Genomic DNA, 21,064 nt, shown 5'->3' on the forward strand with positions numbered 1-21,064 from the left:
CCTGAAATCATTGGAAATGACTCAGAGTATTTCCCTCAGGGAGTCTGATCCTGCTGAATCTTACTTTCCTGCTAACCTGCCCCTGCCACTCTCCCTGTTCCAGAGGGATTTGGAGTCCTTCTAGCCCATCCCCCTTCCTTTTTACAGAAAAAAGTAACGGAAGCCCCAGAGTTTAAAAGACTTCTGAAGGTCACAGAATGAGTTTGCATCAAAGTCGCGGTAGTGAAACATAGTGGCTGAGAGAGAGAGAGAGAGAGAGAGTAGGTTCTGGGATCGGACAGGCCTGGGTGGAAAGTCTTTGCTCCTTACCGGCTGGGTGATCTCAGTTCCCCGAGGGGAGTGCCCAGTGCCGGTTCATCTGCAAAGTGGGGTCGTCTGCAAAGCCTCGTTCCCAGGAGGTTTGGGAGAACCCATGGAAAGCGTGCAGCAGAGTCCAGCACCTAATGGTAGCTCGGTAAGTGTGGTGGTGACGGCCGGAGCTGTCCTGTTTGTACCCAAGAGGCTAAGCCCGGACAAGGCAAAGAGCCAAAGGGCTAGCACTGTGTCTCCTCTGGAAGACACTTCAAGAAGCAGCTCGTTAAGCATCCAGGCTGTTTTCAGTCCCTCAGTGGAGCAGGCGAGATCACAGATCTCAGGACTCGCTTTGCAGCCTCTGATACAGGGCTGTTGGGAGCATCTCGTGAGGGGAGTGTGCAGCTCACAGTAGTAGATGCGCCCTGCGTGGTGGCATTGATTTCTCAGCACAGTGACAGAATCAAGCCTTAAGAAGACCCACTGTTTCCCAGTGCAGGGGGAAGGAAGCTCAAGTTTTGGAACCAGATGAATCTCCCTTCAGCTTTGCCTCTGCCGGGTTTCCACCTGTGACCCTGGGTGAGTCATTGCACCTCCGTGGCCCTACCTGCAAAATGACTTCAGCAAACTCAACGTGAAGGCTTGGGGAGAAAACTAAATGAAGCAATGAACGCAGAAGGAAGGCAAGTAATAGTAACAGTACTCTAAGTGGTCACGGTTAACACCAAGAGTTAATGTTTATTGGTCCTGGTGGGTGTCATTTGCTGTCCTACACGCTTTACACGCACCGAATTATAAAGAGTTGCTGTTAATAACGATGATGAAGCAACTTAAACAGAAACCAATCTAACCTTATTCTGCAGGACGCGAGGCCCCGACCCCTGGGGGTTATAGAGACCTGGACCCAGACCCTGTATCCAATGCCCTCCCCCTGGGCAGGCGGAGACGTGTTTGAAATAAAGTTTATTGAAGTTTCTGTTGGTATTTACATATGATACACGGCAAATAACAGAGCCAGGCCCCCCACCCCACCCCTTCCCCCACCCCAAAGCCCCCCTCCCCCCAGCCTCGTTAAAAATCGCTGCGTAAAGACAGGTTAACTGCTGCAGTCCCCCCTCCCCCCTCCCACTTAAGATGCAAACTAAAAGCCCCCGTCCCTCCCCCTGCCCCCCCTCCCCCCACCCCGGGGGCCTTTCTGGTTCGTTGTACAACACTGTGCTACCTCGCCCTCTCTCCCCCAATAAGGGTGGAGGACGAGTTTCTGGTGACCTTCCCCCCAAATCTGTCCAAGGGGGCGGACGGACCCTTGAAAGAGGCCAGAGTTGGGAGGGGGGGGGGTGGTCTGAGATGGGAAGGGGGACTTCAATGAGGGGGGAGTGCCAGAAAATGGAAGACTTCGAGGTTTGGGGGGTTTCGACCCCCGCTACTGCCTCTCCCTCCCCCGACGGGTCCTCGAGGGGGAAGAGGCGGGCACAGGTGTGGAAGTGGCACAGAGGAATTCCCTCGAACCCTAGGGTCTCCATCCCTGTCCTGTGGTGTGCGGGGCTAGATGCACCTAGGGGCTTTGGATGCGCGGGCAGAAAGGAGGGAGACAGAGTGGAGGAAGAGGAAGAAGAGCAGGAAGAAAAAGAAGCCAAGGGCAGCTGAGAAAGCAAGGAGATCCGTTAGACGGCGCCCCCTAAAAGGCAGGCGACCTTCAAGAGGTCAAGAAGAGCCCAGCCGGTGAGGAAGAACGGGGCCTCCCAGGGGAGCGGAGAACTGGGGGGGGGGGGGGGGGGGGCGGGGTGGGAGGGAACGCCAGGTTAACCACGCCCCGGCGTCCAGCGCCCCGCTCCACCCCGCAGCCGCCGGCTCAGCAGGAAGGCCGCCCACCGCACCCAAGGACCGGGAAGGTCGGGAGATGAGAGTGGGCGGGCGAAGAGAGAAGTCGGGGGCCCAGGGGAGAAGAGAATGGTTGGCATTCCAGGCGGCTTCCGAACCTACTCTCCAGCCCAGCGCCCCTGCGGCGAGGCGGCGGCGGGTTGCGGGGCTCAGGGTGGGTGGGCGCTGGGCACCGCGGGCCCTGCGCTCTGGGTGCGCGCTGGGCGCGCACAGGAGGGAAACCGGTGGGGAGGAGACTGGAGGGGCGGGGCGGGGCCCGAGGAAAGGGGCGGGCCCCAGGGAGAGGAGGCGGGGCCGTCTGCCACTGGACGGGACCGATGGGGGGAGGAGCCCTTGGAAAGTGGGAGGGGCTAGGGCGGCGGGGCGGGGCCACCGGGAAGCGGACGCGGCTGTAGCGTGCACGCAGTCCTCCGGGACGCATCCCGAAGCCCGGAGGGAGGGTGCGGAGCTGTGGGGCTGGAGACCCCTGAGAAGGAGGAGGAGGAAGAGGAGGAGGAGGGAGAGGAGGAGAGGGGGGCTCCGAGGGGCAGGCCTCAGCACGGCGAGGTGGAGATGTGCAGGTGGTCCGGGTACTTGATGGCTGGAGGGTAGTTCTGAGTCATCTGGATGGAGACGTCGCTGGAGATGTCGGAGGGGCTGCGGCCGCGGCGCCACGCCTCGGGCTGCAGAAACTGGCCGGAGTAGTCCGAGCAGTCGCTGAGTCGCGGGCGGTAGAAGGCCGGGTGCGGGCGGTACATCTCCTCCTCCGCGTAGCGCTTGGTGAACAAGTACACGGACATCACGCCAGCCCCCTGTGGCCAACGCATGATCAGAGTCCCAGAGGCTGGCCCCCCACCCCGAGCTCCCGATGACCCCAAGACTCCAGACCCCCCCACCCCCATCTCGCTCAGACCCAGGAGTCCAGCCTCCCAGCCCCTCCTCCCCCAGGACCCCAGAAGCTCCCAGACCCCTCCTCCAGGACCCAGAGGTTAGGCCCTCAGCTGCCTCTTCAATCCAAAGTCTACACCCCCAGCTTCCTCTCCCTCCTGGACCCAGGAATGAGGGCCCCCAGAGCCCTCTCCATTCAAGTCTGGGGCCCGCAGACATCACCTCTTTCAGTAGGAAGGAGGAAGCGGCGAAGGCAAAAGACCACCCGTAGCGATAGTGGAAATACTGCTCAGAGCTGCTGGGCCGGTTCATGACCTCGTCATTGATGCTGGAAATGTAAAGAACCAAGCCCACCACCAAGGAGAGGCCTGGGGGGGGAGCAGAGGGGGCCCTTGGGCCGTTAGCAGTGAATCCCTTGCCCCAGCCCCAGCCCCTCCCCCATATCACTGCCGCCCCTTCCTGCCCCCTCCCCTCTCTTCCCTGCTGGGTCCTGAACTAAATTCTTTTTTTTTTTTTTTTTTTTTTTTTTTTTCTGAAGCCCCTTGTGCTGGGCCTTGGCTGGGTGCAGGGATCGCAGAGATGAATGAACTTCCTCTCCTCACTCCTCCCCTAGTCTGCTGTCCGGGAGCTCACAGAGCAATTGGGGAAGGCAGATGTGGGCATTGGTCAGTCGTGGCATTCGCGGTGATATGCACAGTAAGGGAAATAGTAACACAGAGTTCTCTAGGTCCAGAAGAGGCACCAGCCCACATAGGTGAGGGGCAGGGACCGAGGCAGGGGCAGGGGAAGCCAAGGAACGCTTCCCGGAAGAATGGTCTTTGTCTGAGTCCTAAAGGATGAGGCCTGGGTTGAGACTATGAATAACAACAACAACAAACAACTATGCGCCACGGGCTAAACCCCACCCACATCCTGTTTTTGTATGGCCCTTCTAGCTAAGCATGGCTTTCATAGAATTAAATTGTTGGGAAAAAAAATCAAGAGAAGAATGATATTTTGTGGCATGTAAAAAGTATGCGAATTTCAGTTGGCAGTTCCTAAAAGTGTTAAAGATAGAATTACCACATGACCCAGCGATTCCTCCACTGGGGATCTCCACCCAAGAGAATAGGAAACATATGTTCACACAAAAACTTTGCATGAATGTTTGTAGCAGCATTCTTAATAGCCGAAAAGCGGAAAGAACCCAAATGTCTATCAACTAAGTGGATAAACAAAATGTGGTATAGCCGTATAAAGGAATATTATTCAGCCAAAAAAAGGAACGGCATACTGATATATACGGCCACGTGGATGAACTTAGAAAATAAGCTCAAGAGAAGGAAGACAGATGCGTGCTGTAGGGTTCCATTTATATGTGATGTTGAAAATAGGCAAATCCGTAGACACAGAGAGTAGATTAGCGGCTGCCAAGGAATGGGGTGGAGGGGAGATTCTGGCTGTTGTTAAAGGGTAAGAGGTTTCTTTCCGGAGTAATGAAAATGTTGTGAGATCGGGTGATAGGGATGGTTATACCACCTTGCAAATATACGAAAACCACTGAATCATACCAACTTTGTGTTTTGTGAATTAGAATACCTCAGTTCAAAAAGTATATGCATTTCAGGGGCGGCCTGGGGGGCTCAGCCGGTTAAGCTTCTGACTCTCGGTGTCAGTTCAGGTCATGATGTCGCGGTTCTTGAGTTTAAGCCCCGCGTTGGGCTCTGTGCTGATAGCGTGGAGGCCACTTGGGATTCTCTCTCTCTCTCTCTCTCTCTCTCTCTGCCCCTCCCCAGCTTGTGCTCTCTCTCTCTCTCTCTCAAAATAAATAAGTGAACTTAAGAAAAAAGTATATGAATTTCTAATGTCAGGGACTATAAATAAAATTTTATTGGTGCACAGCCACGCCCCTTTGCTCCTGTGTGGCCCGCACTCACAGTGGCAAATACAGCCTGTATCGCTGAGGATATTCATATCTGGCCTTTTACAGGAAAACTTTCCTGACCCCTGAATTGCAATGCGTACACGATTTGGGTGTCACCAGCCTCATCCCTGGTCAGTTTCTCTGAGCTCCCTCTACTTAGATCGCATGACTGTCTCACCCTGCCTTGAACTTGTCCAGCTTATTTCTGTCTCAGGGCCTTTGCTCTTGCTGTTCCCTCCAACTGCGAGACTCTTCCTCCAGGCTTCTCCAAGTCTCTCTTTCACTTCATTTACATCTCTCTTCCTATGTCCCTTCTTTGAGCTCCTTGTTTAAAAAAAATGCTCTTGGGGTGCCTGGGTGGCTCATTCGGTTAAGCATCCAACTCTTGGTTTTGGCTCAGGTCATGATCTCATGGGTTCATGAGATGGACCCCTGCATCGGGCTCTGTGCTGACCGTGCAGAGCCTACCTGGGATTCTTTCTCCCTCTCTCTCTGCCCCTCCCCTGCTCTCTCTCTCTGTCTCTCTCTCTCAAAATAAATAAACATTTTTAAAAATGCTCCTTTACTCAGAATAGAAGAAATGGGAACTGTGAAGAGATACTGTTTCTCAACCATCAGGTCACCAAAAGTTAATAACCTTCACAACATGTCCTTTTGGTGAAGCTGGGGAACCGGCAGCTCGTATGTGTTGCTAGTGGGAGTGTAAAATGGCCCAGGCCCTGTGGAGGGGAATGTGGCCAAATCTAACAAAACCACACATGTATCTGTCCTTTAACTCAGCCATCTCACGCATAAGCATTTACCCTGAAGCTATCTGTCCAACCATACGAAAGCACATATGCACATGTTAATTCACCACCTTACTCATAACTGCAAAACAATGGAAATGACCTAGGTGAACTTACAGAGAGGATGAGTGGGATACATTGTAAAACATCCCAGAGCAGACGACTATGCCGCTGTGAAATGAGAATGAGGATGGTCTCTATGAACTGCTGTGCCATTCAGTGAGACTTCCAGACACTGTCACTCAGCTTAACAACAACAACAACAAGAAAGAGTAATGCGCAGAAGAATATACGAGTATACAGAATGCTAGCTTTTAAGGGAAAAAAAAAAAGTACATAAAATGCATATGTGCATCTGTTTATTTTTGCAAAAAGAGGCATGGTAAGGAAAACAAAACACGAGGCTGATCACCTACAGGAGGTAAGTGAGAAGAGGAAGGAAGGAAGGGATGAGAGAAAAGTGGCGTTGCTGATTTTTGCACGATCGGGACCCTTGGAACAATGCTAATGTTTTATATGTTCGAAAGATAAAACCAACAAGGATTGAGAAGAACCTAAAGTTGAATACAGACAAGAATAAATGAAGCTAAGTTTATATCAAACGAGTAGCACAACCACAGGAAGGAGTAAAAGTATTATTCCAAGTGACTTTTGAATACGGTACTTTGATTATGTATTTCACTCTAAAGACGAAAGATCTGCAGAGAAATCTTGAGCCTTAGTGGATTTGGGGGGCGGTGGTCTAGAGGCAGCAGTTCTTAAGCAGTGTAGGGTTGAGCAAATGTTCAAATACATGGATATTTAGGGAGCTGGAATTTTTCATTTGGAAGAAAGGAAGACACAGATAAGAATGGGGTGAGGTAAGGCAGAACCCTGGGGCATCAGTAGAAAACTCCTGTTTTACAAGCACATGATTCCCCACTTTGTGCCCTGAAGCATCCTAGCAGCAGTGACACCCCAGCAGCAATGAGCACAGCAAGCGCCCAGAGTTTGGTCTCTAATATCATCCCTCACTAAATAAGAAGCTAGGGCTTCCAGAAGAAGTAGCTAATTTGAAGCCTGGGGGAGAGGCAATAAAAGTGTAATTGTGCCATAAAGGAAGGAAATATGCAAAAAAAAAAAAAAAAAGATGGGGACATATCAGAAAAGGATGCAGGGACTAGTCTGAAGAGGGTTCCTGGGGCACCTGGGTGGTTACATGTCTGACTTTGGCTCAGGTCATGATCTCATGGTTTGTAAGTTCAAGCCCCACATTGGGCTCTTTGCTGTCAGTGCCAAGATCACTTTGGATCCTCTGTCCCCTCTCTCTCTGCTTCTCTCCCATTAGTGCTCTCTCTCTCTCTCTAGAATAAATAATTATTTTTAAAAATGAAGAGGGTTCTTGGGGCATCTGGGTGGCTCAGTCAGTTGAGCATTTGACTTCAGCTCAGGTCATGATCTCACAGTTTATGGGTTTGAGCCCTGTGTCAGGCTCTGTGTTGACAGCTGCTTTGGATTCTATGTCTCCCTCTCTCTCTGCCCCTCCCCTGCTAGCACTCTGTCTCTCTCTCAAAAATAAATTAACATTAAAAAAGTTAATATTTTTTTGGGGGGGGGGAGGGTCAGAGAGAGAGGGAGACACAGAATCTAAAGCAAGCTCAAGGCTCTGAGCTGTCAGCATGGAGCCCCACTCAGGGCTTGAACTCATGGACCATGATCTCATGACTGAGGGAATGTGAGATTGGCTCAGGTCATGATCTCGAGGTTCATGGATTCGTGTCCCACATCGGACAGCTCAGAGCCTGGAGCCTGCTTTGGGTTCTGTGTCTCCTTCTCTCTCTGCCCCTCTCCCACTCACTCATCTCTCTCTCTCTCTCTCTCTCTCTCTCTCTCTCTCTCTCTCAAAAATAAATAAATAAATAAATAAATAAAAATAAAAGCTTCCTTTATCATAAAGGAACTCAACATACCATCTCAAGCAAGTGACCGAAACGAACATCACCAATAGGGGAGTCGACTGACACCATTACCTCCTGATGTGAGCGTGCCACAACTCCATTTACGTGGCCTTCCCGCTGGAAATGTGTAACCTGAATCCACTCCTAAGGAAACTGTGGCCATTCCACTAGACAACTGGCTGAGCTCTTCAAAAAAAGTCAACATGAAAGATATTTCTTCTTTAAAAAGGCACAGGAACTATATAAAAGATGAAAGGCAACGAAAGAGACAGGATGGGGATATACAACGTATGCTCCTAGGTTGCAAACTGAATTGGGATGAGAGGGGGCAGAAATGACTACAAAAGACAGCATTGGGACCATTGGTGAAATTTGAATATGGATTGTGTTTTAGCTATAATATTGTATAAATGTTCAACTTCCTGAATTTGATTATTGTACTGTGGTTAGAAAAGGGAATGGAGGGGCGCCTGGGTGGCTCGGTCGGTTAAGCGTCCAATTCAGCTCAGGTCATGATCTCACGGTTCGTGGGTTCGAGCCCCGCGTCGGGCTCTGTGCTGACAGCTCAGAGCCTAGAACCTGCTTTGGATTCTGTGTCTCCCTCTCCCTCTGCCCCTCCCCTGCTCATGATCTGTCTCTCTCTCTCTCTCTCTCTCTCTCTTTCAAAAATAAATAAAAACGTTAAAAAAGAAAGAAAAGGGAATGAATACACTTGTTTTTAGGAGATACTTGCTGAAGTATTTAGGGGTGAGGTGTTTGCTACTTATGTTCAAATGTATACATATATTTAGGTTTATATATATATATCTCAGATACAATATGGATAGAAAGAGAGAGAGAACATGGCAAAACATTAAAATTTGGTCCACCGGAAGGGTATATGTGAGTTCACTGCATTATTTTTGGCTAATTTTTCCGTAGGTTGAAATTTTTTTCCAGAACAACAAAAAAGAAACTCAACAAACTAGGTATTCCAAAACAGGATTTTTTCTCCCCAAGGTACCAAAGTATCACCCTAGAAATCACTTATTCATTAGAAAGAGGAAACTCCCTTTTCAATGAACAGCCCTATTGACCATTACCTTCACCAAAGTTTCAAACTTTGTTCCCATCACGGGGAACGACCTGACATTATTCACCACCCAAAGTGATGGGATATACGAATGCAGCACTCCTCTGTATCTGCTTGCCAAACATTTTTAACCTGGATCTAATAAAGCCTCTAGTGTAGACATGACTCCCAGGTTACAGAGAAAGCAAGCAACAAGGAACAAATCAAACGACGCCATGGAAAAACAATCAAACAGATCTAAGACGGGGACCTTCTATATTGACACCTTGGTCAGCAGTCTTCCAAAGGCCAGTGATATGGGTCAAGCCAGTAACACTGCATCCAGTGATCATTCTTAACACCCCCCAAAGACAGACAACCAGGCATTGTGTCTCTGGATGCAATGCAGTAGGATATAAACAGCACCACCTATCTTTGAAGTATTTTTTTTTGCCAAACACACACACACACACACACACACACACACACACCAGAAACCCATAAACCTGGATGGGATCAACAGTTTTATAGGTAAACACAGGGATGAATGAGCATATTACACAACATGAGAGGGCAACGGGAAAAATCCTGGAGGTGGGAATTCTACAAGACAAATGACCAGATTTGACCAACAAATAAGTGGCAAGGAAAAAATAGGAGAGAGACCATTATAGATTAAAAGATGCTTCAGAGATCTATCAGCTAAATGCACAGGTGGAATTTGAATCCTGATTTGCGACCAACTAACTGTAAAAAGGCACTTATTTATGAGACACGTGGGGAAGGAGAACCCTGACTAGATATTAAATGATATTAAGCAGCTATTCTTAATTGTTTGGGCATGATGGCTATGTTAAATAACAAAGTACTTATTTCTCAGAGATATACTGAAATATTTGTGGGTAAAAACGATTTAATGGCAGAGGCTGGCCTTAAAATAACGTAGCGAAGTGCAGAAGGGAGATACGGCCGTGGGACTAAAAAAAGATTCGCCATATGTTGGTAACTTTTTGAAGCTGAGGGAAGGATACACGGGATTTCACTTATTTATACTATTCTTTCTGTATTTTTATAATGAAGTACATTTTAGAAGTCAGTGTTGTAAAAAAAAAAATAGTGGGGGAACTAGTCTAGAGTAAAAGAGACGTGAACTAAATGCTGTGTGTGAACCAAGCTTGAATCCTGGTTTGGGGAGGGGAGCTATAAAAGGCATTCTTGAAACAATGGGACAGTCTGCGAATGGAATAGATTAGATTATGGCATTACTGGAAGATTTCTTGGTATGATAATGGTGGTGTAGAATGCCCTTCCTCTTAAGAGATGCATCCTACAGTGTTTAGAGATGAACTATTGTGATGTCCATAACTTAATTTTAAATGGTAACGTCCCAGAAAAGCATGGGGAGAGGGGAGAAAAAGAGGAGGGTGGGAAAAAAGAGAAAGAATATGGCAAAACATCAGAAAAGTGCAGGATTTGGGTGGAGGAAGGTATACAACACTCATTGCACTCTTCTATTGATTTCAAAGTTTTCATTAAAAAATTGGACTGATTGGGGCAACTGGGTGGCTCGGTAAGTTAAGCACTGGACTCTTAATTTTGGCTTAGGTCATGATCTGACGGTTGTGGGATTGAGCCCCACATCAGGCTCTGGGCTGACAGTGGGGAGCCTGCTTGGGATTCTCCCTCTCCTTCTCTCTCTGCCCCTGCCCTCTCAAAATAAATGCATAAACTTAAAAAAAATTGGAGTGAGGCGCCTAGGTGGCTCAGTTGGTTAAGCGTCCAACTTCAGCTCAGGTCATGATCTCATGGCTGGTGGGTTCAAGCCCCTCATTGGGCTTCATTCTGATAGCTCAGAGCCTGGAGCCTGCTTCCGATTCTATGTCTCCCTCTCTGTCTGCACCTCCCCCGCTCATGCTCTCTCTCTCTCTCTCTCTCTCAAAAAATAACATCTAAAAAAGATCGGAGTGATTGAGATAATGCCCCCCATTACTCTCCTTCCCCTGTCCTATTTTTTTGTCACTCTGATTACTACCTAACATGTAATTTGTATCTGTAATTGTTTCCACCATACATCTCCCCCACTGGGATGCTTGGAACTAGACTACCTTGTTCCTGTTTGCATCGCTATCATGTAGCACAATAATAAATACCAGTTGAATGGATGAGTATACTTGCCAAGCAACTCGAGCTTCTAGCAAAGCTCATTAGTTGCTTTCTTTTTTTGAATGCATGCTAAATCCCCCCATTTCTCCATTTCCTCTAGGAATTAACTTTTCCTTGCTCTGAACATCCATAGCACTTTCAATTTCTAGAATTCCATAATTTTGGTATTCAAGAAAAGTGGGCCCACAAAGTGTGGTGGAAAAGCATCCGAGATAGATCCAGAAAGATGACCAGGCTTAAAGACAAGAAATAGCAAAGGAATCCTACAATCCACACTCACTCAAGTACCCATGCCCCTAGTACCCTAGTCAGGTCCCAGGGGAGTCATCCTGATTTCTCTCTCTCTCTCTCTCTCTCTCTCTCATCCACCAAAGATTCTCAGTCATCAAGTCATGTCCATTTTACTTCCTGAATCTCTCATAAATCAAAACGCCTTCTTGTGGGGTAACTGGGTGTCTCAGTTGGTTGAGCATCCAATTTTTTTTTTACATTTATTTATTTTTAAAAGAGAGAGAGAGCAGCGGAGGGGCAGAGAGAGAGGGAGACACAGAATCCAAAACTGGCTCCAGGCTCTGAGCTGTCAGCACAGAGCCCAATGTGGGGTCCAAACTCACAAACGTGAGATCATGGCCTGAGCTGAAGTCAGATGCTTGACCGACTGAGCCACCCAGGTGCCCCGTATTCTTGATTTCAGCTCAGGTCATAGCCTCGGGGTCATGGGATAGAGCCCTGTGTGGGGCTGTGTGCTTAGTGTGGAACCTGCTTGAGATTCTCTCTCTCTCCCTCTGCCCCTTTCCCCTGCTCTCTCTCTCTCTCTCTCTCTCTCTCAAAACAACAAACAAACAAACAAACAAACAAACAAAAAACCTTCTTGTAACCACAAATCCTCTGGCCCAGTTAAGGTTTATTGTCAATGCTTCTACCATTGCCCTTAAATCCCTATCTCCCTGCTTTAGGTACTGGTTCTTTCTAAAACCCATACAAACTCTAGCCTTCTCTTGTCAAAATTCTTCCTTGGCTCCCTGTTGTGCACAGAAGTTTTTCATTCCTCAGCCTGACATCCCAGATTCTGCGATCTGACTCCTGCTAACCACCTTGATTCCGTTTTAGATTACAGTTCTAAACAACAGACATTCTGCATAAGGCAAGTCAGGAGCGAAGGTTGATAAGGATACAAATAAACAAATATTTCCAAAGAGAGAGATTTTTTTTGTGGCTTTTTTTGCTTTTTTTGTTTTTAGTAATTAAAAATCATGTAAAAACAATAGCAAAAGTTACTCTCATCATTCTTTCTACTTCCTGGATATTTTGTAGTGGCTCTGGTTCTCCAAAAATAATCTTTCCCCCTTTTTTCTCCTTTCTTCTCTTTCCCCCTCCTTCCCCCCCCCACTTCCTTTCTCTGTGATCCAACTCCCACTACATTCCCCCCCCCCCACCTCGCCCCACATCTGTTTCAGAATATCACCCTAGGCAAGAATCACCTACATTCCAAGCTGAATAGAAACAACCCGGCCTTAGAACAATACGTTTTCAGGACCATGGAGAGCTGCACGTGAGTCTACCTCTGCCTTAGATGCTTTCTAGGGCATTAACACCTGCTGTGAATTCCACCACCGTACAAGGCACTATTCTTTCTTCATTTGAAAAATTCCCCCTCGCCCTTTCAGCTTCATCTACTCAGATGTCACCTCCTCTTGGAAGCCCTCCCAGGTCACTCCACCACCACCCTCCACCACCCTACAGTACCAAGTTAATACATCTTCCCCTTTCCCAGAATGCCTTAAGCTGTCCTTATCATTCATCCTTCATACAAATATTTCAATGTGTAGTTTGTACCAGCAACTCATCTAGGCTTTGCAGACACAAATGAGAGAATGTTTGTAAGTGTCCATGTATTTTGGAGGGTACATTCTGGTAGGAGGCAGGAAGCAAATAAGATGACAATAGCAATAAGTGTGATGAAACAAATATAAAGTTTGCAATGTGGTACATAGTATAGTGGGGGCGAGGCAATATTACATACTGTTGTCAGGGAGACAAACTCTGAAGGGAGAAAGTTCAAGCCCTTTGAGTACCAGGAGGAAGAGACTTCCAAGCATGAAGGGATAATGAGTGCAAAGTCCTCATATGGGACTGAGATGAGCATTTTCAAGGAATAGAAGGAGGCCAGTGTGGCTGAGGTTGTAAGCAATGAAGAGAGTGTTAGTGGGTTAGGAAATGAGGTCAGAGATCTGAGCAGTAGCCAAATCATGGAAAACCTTGTAGGCTAGCATGGGGAGTTTGGATGTATTCTAAGTGCAATGGGAATCCACTGAGCATTGAAGGGATTTAAGCAAGTGTGTAGTTTTGATTTGCTGGGTAATTGGGGCTGTTTTGTAACTGACTGCATGTGAGCTCTCACTTAGGATTCAGCCACATCTTCAGTGCTCTGTTCAGGACCTGGCATGTAGGATGTCTGGGTAAATGTTTGATGAGCAAATGAATGAGTAGATGCATGTTGCGGGTCAGGGGTTAATATGGGCTTTGCATGGGAAGCATGCTTCTTATGACCTGGAAAAAGAAAATCAATGACATTTCATCCTCCTCCCTGCTTTTCTCACCAACCATATCGAGTCAGTCATCTGGTTCCATTGATTCTTCTGTCGATCTACTTCTCTGTCAAAGTCATCCTGTTGCCTTTAGCTTTCCATCCCTAGCCCAGCTCAGGCCCCAGCTGCTCTTGCCCAAACCACTGCATAAGCTTCCTCCTTGGTTTGCCAATTTCTTTTCTTTCCCCCCCACTAGTCCATCCCCAACATGCTCCCTGAAAGATGCTTAGCACCCAGGTGTGACCCAATCCCTCCCCTGCCCCAAACCTCCCACCACTTTATCCAGAATTGAATGCCAAAGCCACCATTTACCAGCCCTTGGGCAACTAACTCCTGTCTCTCTCTCCGAGTCTTGGTTTCCTCACTGGGAACATGAGGCAGATAGACTAGATTATTCTGTTCTAGGATCTAAGACGCTGGTACTGTTTCCATCCTTTCCTCTACCTTTAAATCTCTTTAATTTTTATGATTTTTTAAAAAGCTTTTTATTTTTTATTTTCTTATTTTTTTGAGTAATCTCTACACCCAACATGGGGCTCAAACTCACCCCAAGATCAAGACTCCCATGCTCTACTGACTGAGCCAACCAGGTGCCCCATTTTTTGTGTGTGATTTTTCATTGTGGTGGGGCAATACAGTGCCATAGTGAAAGCTTGGGTGGGGGATCCTGCTTCCACTATGGAGCAAGGTCACCTGTGAGTGCGTCTGTTTCCTCACCTGGAGAATGAGAATCACGGTGGCATCTGCCTTACAAGGTAAAGAAATGAAATAACCTGCATAAAGCACTTAAGACTTCCCCAAACCATGGCGCTCCATGACGTGCTTATTATTTTGGCTGTTGCTGTGATTAGTACCATGTATGTATATATGTATGGTTGCCCTTCACATCTATGATCTGGACCAGGGCTCAGCAAACTACCATTTGCTCCAGCACTTGTCTTTGTATGGTTTGTGAGCTAAGCATGGTTTCTCCATTGTTAAATGGTGAGAAAAACAAAACAAAACAAAACAAGAAGAGTATTTCATGGCTCGTGAAAATTACATGGAACTCAAATGTCAAGATCTATAAATAGTATTGCTGGGACACAGCCATGCCCACCGCTGCACCTCTGGTTGTTGTGACACTACAACCCTATGGCTCACAAAGCCTGAAATAGGTACCATTTGGCCCTACATGGGTTTGCTATCCCGTAAGATTTGTCTTCTCCAGACACCTGGGTGGCTCAGTCGGTTAGGCGTCTGACTCTTGGTTTTAGCTCAGGTCATGATCTCATGGTTTCATGAGTTCGAGCCCCATGGGCTGACAGTGTGGAGCCTGTTTGGGATTCTTTCTCTCTGCCCTTCCCCCACTTGCGTGCTCTCTCTCTCTCAAAATAAATCAACTTAAAAACATTTTTTTAAGGGGTGCCTGGGTGGCTCAGTCAGTTAAGTGTTTGACCTCAGCTCAGGTCATGATCTCACAGCTTGTGGGTTCCAGCCCCATGTCAGGCTCTGTGCTGACAGCTCAGAACCTGGAGCCTGCTTTGGATTCTGTGTCTCCCACTCTCTCTGCCCCTCCCCTGCTCACACTCTGTCTCTTTCTCCTTCAAAAATAAAAATAAAAACATTAAAAAAAAAAGATATTTCCTCTCAGCAATTCCATGCTGTAGCCCATGAAGTTAAGGGGAAGAATTTGAATGCAGGGTTTTCTAGGTTCACAGCAGTATGAACTGTTGGTCACTACACCCCAAAACCTTGAAAGCACATGACCATAGGCCCTATTTTGTGAAATGAACTCAAGGAAGGGCTTTAGGAAGCAGGCTTCAATCTCCCCAAATTGCTCTGTTGTTACATCAGAGGCCTGACCTCCAGCCATGACAGCACCATCGATCCTCAGACTGATCTTGGGAAGTCAGGTCCTGGGGCACCACAGGAGCATGAGCCTGGGTTTTGGGAGGAGAATACCCTCTATGCTAACCGACTACTCTGTCACTGGGCTACGCTACCCCTTCTGTGAACAGCAAACAATGGGATTTTCCTTCTAGTGTTTTGGGTAGATTGAATAAAAGCGACTACCCTCGCCCCACTTCCTCTCTCTCTCTAGGACACTATTTTTCCATATGAAAAACGATGAGCCCTTTTGGCTCTGACGCTCTGGGATGGTGATATTCTATGTGCCTTATTTTAGCTCAGTGTCTGGCTCTGCATGCTGCGATTCAAGTTTACAGGCAGGTTGCACCCTGGTTTCTCTGGAAAACGTCTCTTCAGGTTAGGTTGGAGGCAGGGGGGAGGTTTGGCCTGGAGAAAGCTGACTGAGGAGCAGGGAGGAGATTGGGGGTACCCAAACATCCATCTTCAACTGTCTGTGGAGCCAACACTAAAGAGGGATCCAAGTGCAGGCCCCAGGGGACAGAATGGAAATGAGACGTATGCAGGCTTTGTTCATAAAATATCAACTGAATTAGAAGGACCCGAATGGAGCGTAACTAAATTATGTTGAATGAATTTGAGCCAAGTTGAAGAACTGAGTCAAAATGCACTGGGGTTAGTTGGACCAGACTGATGAGTTAAATGTGTTAGGGCTGAGTTCACCTGGGCTGAACTGAGCTGAGATGGACTGAAATGGACCATGCAGTGCTGACATTGGAGGAGGGTAACACCTAAGACAGAACTCTGCAGGGGAGCTCAGGACACTCGGTCCCCCAGCACCAGTTTATGCGTCTTGGGCAACTCCCTGCACAACTGTGGGCCTCAGTGCCCCCATTTTATCAAGTGAGTGCTAATAATAACACTCCCTGGCAAAGATGTTATGGAAAAGGTGTGAGATCACTCGTGCAAAAGATCCTCATGTCTCAAAAGAAGAAACAAACAAATATTGAAATGTAGCTAATGATGTGCATGGTGAAATACTTTGGGTGAAATTTATGGACACTTTTCTTTGAACTGCATAAAGAAGTAAAGGTGGATTGATGGATGGATAGAAATATAGATAGATGGACAGATACGGGGCAAAGCAAGTCTAGTAATAGGGTAACAGTTGACTCTAAGTGGTGGGTCCGTCCGTGGGTGTTCATTCCAAAATCCTTTCCACTTTTCTATTTGAAAAATTTTCGAATACAATGTTGCACAGAAAATAAAGAGCCTTATGATATGTTAACTGCTAAAATATCAGGAGTGGTTAAAAAACACAGCCTCTGGAGGCGAAAGGTGTGAGGCTGAGTCCCAGCTCTGTGTCACTGGTTGTATGGGCCTGAGCAAATGACTTCATCTCTCTGAGCGTTTGTTTCTGCATCCGTAAAATGGGGCTGTTGATAGCATTTACCTCGCAGGGTTGTGGAGAGCATCAGAACAGAGCCCCATACCTAATTAGCACCCCATAAACATTCGCTCTGATTTGGTCCTCCCAACAAGCTGTGAAATGGGTGCTGTGATTTCCATTTCACAGAGAAGGAAAGTGGGGCTCAGAGAGGTTCTGCAACCCCTCCAGATCACACAGCAAGGAAGCGCCTTTCTTGGTGGAAGAGAGACCACAGGTTCCTGGAACCAGCAACAGTCCCCCAGCCCCTAAGTCCTTTCCTTGGGCTCACCCGAGAGGATGAAGAAGATACCAGAAACGAAGGCCAGAATGGTCCTCTGTGGGCGGATGTGGCCGATGTTACTGATGACGAAGGCCGTGAACACTAGGAAGAGACTGACCATGGGGAAGGGGGTGGCTGTGCGCACCGTCTCTGAGAGAGGGGTAAAGGGAGAGACAGGGGGTGAGGGGAGACTCTGAGGGGGGGGTGACACCTAACCATTCCCCCTAACTCTCCACTCCCACCATCCCCACCCCCTTTGTGGCTCCTCCCCTTTCCCATACCTCCACTGCTGGCCCCATTCCTTAGCCCAGGCCCCACCCCTTTTGGTTTGGCCCCACCCCATTCCTGTTGACTCCACCCACTGCTCAGGCCCCGCCCCATCAACCTGGCCGGTTCTCCTCATCCAGCCTCTGCCTTCTTTCAAGCCTCCACTCCTTCCCTTCCACCCCACCCCTTCCCTGGTGCTGCCCTTTCCCCCAGGACTCTCCCTGTGATCCTGCCCCCCTTTGCCTGCCCCCCGCCCCCGCTTCCCCTCACTCAGAATATTCTCCGTGTTTTCCGTCACCAAGTTGATCTCCGGTTCAAGGAAATACTCCGAGGCCACGCAGCGACCCTTCTCCCGGCCTGGGGGGGAAGACAAGAAGGTAAAGCTGGACGAGAGGCTCCTGAGTTCCGGAGAGGCAGGGTTTTTATTCTGCCCATTCAACACTGGAACTGTCTAGGAGACAAGGACTGATGAACTCTCCAGGGATTAGGGACCCTGGAATTGTGCGAGCATGGGGCTCTCAGATCCAGGACATCAAGGGCTAGAGGTCGGGTCTCCAGGAGAAAAACAGGACCAGTTTCTGGACTTCTGGAACCCAAGGGATAGAAGTACAGGTAAGGGCTCTCGGGTCCCAGGCAAGGCAGGGGCAGTTGAATGGACGGCAGGTGAGGTCCGTACCTGCAAAGAAGCAGACTCGCCAGAGGCCTGCGTGCAGGGCCATCTTGACCTCCGTGGTCTGGTTCTGTGGCAGCACCGTTCCCTCCTCCATGTACAGCCAGTAATCAGTGCTGACCGCGATGCCCACGAGCAGCAGGCCACACGCACCGAACACGCTGCTCAGCAGGGTCAGGGCGCGGCTGCTGCAATGACTCATCGTCAGCGGCGGGGGGCGCCCTGCGGGGCCTGAGTGAGAGACAGAAAGCTGTTGTCCTGGAGAGCCCTGGTGGGGCTAACTGGATTCCCCATCCCCAAGCAAACACCTGGACACTGGACCCAGGCTCTGACCTCTGTGCCCTAACCCATGACCCCATTTCTGGATGGGAACCAGTGACATCAACTGTTGACCTTCAACCCCAGGCCTGGCCTTCCCACACCTGACACCTGTGTTCTGGATCCTGATGAGAGGCCCCACACCAGATCGCCAGCCCCAGAATAAGATTTTCAACTGTAACCCTTCAGCCCAGATCCAGAGATTGGACCTTAGCTCCAACCATGTGTCTGGACCTGGGTCCCAAATATCATGACTCTGACTAGAAACTCAACTCCCATATTCTCAATGCCAGAACCAGGCCCTCCAACCCTAACCTTAGGCCCTTTCCCAAGCCCCCTACCAGAATCCTTAACCTTGAGCCTGGTCCCATGACTCAAACTTACACTGACCAGGCATTTCAACACAAGAATCAGGCGTATCTCCCCAATCCTGAATAGTTACCAGAAATCCCCCAAGTGGGTCACTAACAAGAAGAACCCTAAGTAAGGGTCCCACTAACCAAGGACCCACTAACCAAGACCTTGAGCAGAGGCTCCTGCCCAAGTTAAAACACTTGGACTCTTCTCTTGACATTTAATACCCAATTCTGACACCAGGACCTTGACCCCATGACCTTCTGACTCTGCTCCTGTGCCTTGACCTCAATTTGATAACTCAATCTGATACCTCAATCTGAGATCGTGGCCCATGACTCAGATGTAAGATTCCAGAACCCTAATCCCCCCCATCCCAGATCCAGGCAGGTTCACCTGGGATGCTGGGGCTCCATCTCAAGCTGCTGGATCCCAGAACACTGGGACTCAGAGACCTGGAGCCTGGATTTTGGCTAGAGATTCCAGAATGTCAAAACCATGAGCTGGGACCCGCCCACCCCCTCAATTCAGCACCCTAGCCAGAGTACCCTAGACCATCTTTCAAACTAGAGATCAGTGCTCTGAACCCTAAACCCCCAAATCAGGAAGTCCATGATTCCCCCTTCATGTGCCATCACAAGGTCCCCAAATTCCCTACCAGAGATTCCAGATTCTAACTTCCAATGTTAGGACTTCCAATTACACATCCAACCTGAAATTCTGATCCCTCTAACGCTGGAGCCTCAAAACACGAGAGATCTCCAGTGCATAGCCGTGGCCTTCCAAATTCCAGTCGGGGAGCTGAAGTTTCGAGCTAGGGAGCTCATAATCCCATCCCCCAGCCAAGAACTTTCCCCTGCACCACACAATCCCATGATTTGGGGGGACTCAACTTGGGATTCCCTTCCTATTTCATCCAGGGATCTCTACGTCCCTGAATACCCGGGATCCCCACCATCTTTTTAAACTAGGAAGGTGAAGGGACGCCTGGGTGGCTCAGTCAGTTAAGCGTCCGACTTCAACTCAGGTCACGATCTCGCGGTCCATGAGTTCGAGCCCCGCGTCGGGCTCTGGGCTGATGGCTCGGAGCCTGGAGCCTGCTTCCGATTCTGTGTCTCCCTCTCTCTCTGCCCACCCCCCCACCCCCAGTTCAATGCAGCCAAGACTTGAGACCCCGCTTTCTTTAATCAGAATTCTTGGAGCCTTGAAACTCTGCCCCATGCCAATAAGGATCTTGGAGTCAGACAACTTTCATCACGGTCCACCCCCCATCTCAGCACCCAGAGCCCTCACCCCCCACCAGACCCCACCCCCAGCCTCCTGGGGGAGTCAGGGAAGCAAGTCTGGCAGAGCTGTGTCCAGCTTTTCCTCCCATCCCCCCATCCCAACGCTCCGGGGCTTAACCGCCAGCTACTTGCTCCCCTTCCAGTCCACTCAGCTCAGAAACAAGCATCAAAACCCCAGTCACCCTGACTGCCTGAGTCCCAGGTAGCTGACCTCAGCTCCCCCCACCCGCCATGACTCCTTGGACTCTCAGCTGGGACCTTGCCCACTGACACCCTTCTCACTTCCCCTCAGAAACCCCCTCCTGCTGTGCTCTGATTCCTCCTGACTCCAAGTGGCCTGCCCAGATCTCATTCTCCTCTAGCCCTTTTTCCTTTGGGACCCTCCCCCAGGCCTGGAGCCACCTTCTTATCCTTCTGTATCGCAGCCTCTTCTGGATTCAGGATCCTTCGGATCCCAGGGGTCCCATTCTCCAAGCCCCAAGTCCAAACTCCGTCTCCCTCCAATCTCTTGAGGAACGCATTCTCCGTTCCTGGGGACCCCTTCTCAGACTCACATCCTGCTCTCACCGGGCCCGGGCCCTCCCCGCTCATCCAGGACGGCCTCCCTCAAGGACCTGGCCTGCACCCTCCTCAGGGCCCACGGTCTCTAAGACTCGGACATTAAGAGTACAGTTGCCCCACTCCAGGACCCTCGGACCCTGTCCTCCCGGATTCCCTAGGCCCGATGTCCCCCCACCCCCCATTGCCTCCCGAACTCGGGCGTCCGGACCGCCAGAATCCCACACCCCAGGGCCCTTCAGGGCCCTTTTAGCCCCAACCCCTAGCTTCCAGCCACCTCAAGGGGACCCCCCCCCCCCACTCCTTCCAGGACCCTCCCCTCGCTCTCACCTCGCTCAGGGCTGGGCGGACGCTCCGGGCCGCGGGCCCCGCAGCCGCATGACCGGCCCCGCGGCTTCCCCGGCCGCCGCCGCCGCCGCCACCGGGGTCGCCGGTGCCCGCGCCCCCCGCCCCCGCCCCGCCGCCCCCCCCCCCCCCCCCCCCCGCCCCCCCGGAGCCCGGCGTCCCGGCCCCCTCCCGGCCTCCCACCCCCCACCCCCGCGCCCGCGGCCTCACTCGGCGGACGGCGCCGGGAGCTGGGACCGG

General features: G+C 49.8%; 1 protein-coding gene across 1 annotated transcript; it reads right to left on the minus strand.

Moving 5' to 3' along the window:
* Positions 1-1,458: 1,458 nt before the first annotated feature.
* CACNG7 (calcium voltage-gated channel auxiliary subunit gamma 7) lies at positions 1,459-20,917 on the minus strand. The gene is made up of 6 exons (XM_047835954.1): positions 20,810-20,917; positions 17,970-18,194; positions 17,564-17,650; positions 17,036-17,176; positions 3,262-3,407; positions 1,459-2,963 (listed from the first exon to the last, which is right to left on the minus strand). The coding sequence occupies exons 2-6, from the start codon at positions 18,163-18,165 to the stop codon at positions 2,706-2,708; spliced, it is 828 nt and encodes a 275-aa protein (XP_047691910.1). The 5' UTR covers positions 18,166-18,194; positions 20,810-20,917; the 3' UTR covers positions 1,459-2,705.
* Positions 20,918-21,064: the final 147 nt, after the last annotated feature.

Source organism: Prionailurus viverrinus, chromosome E2, assembly GCF_022837055.1.
Source record: "Prionailurus viverrinus isolate Anna chromosome E2, UM_Priviv_1.0, whole genome shotgun sequence".
In the NCBI taxonomy this organism is placed as follows: Eukaryota; Metazoa; Chordata; class Mammalia; order Carnivora; family Felidae; genus Prionailurus; species Prionailurus viverrinus.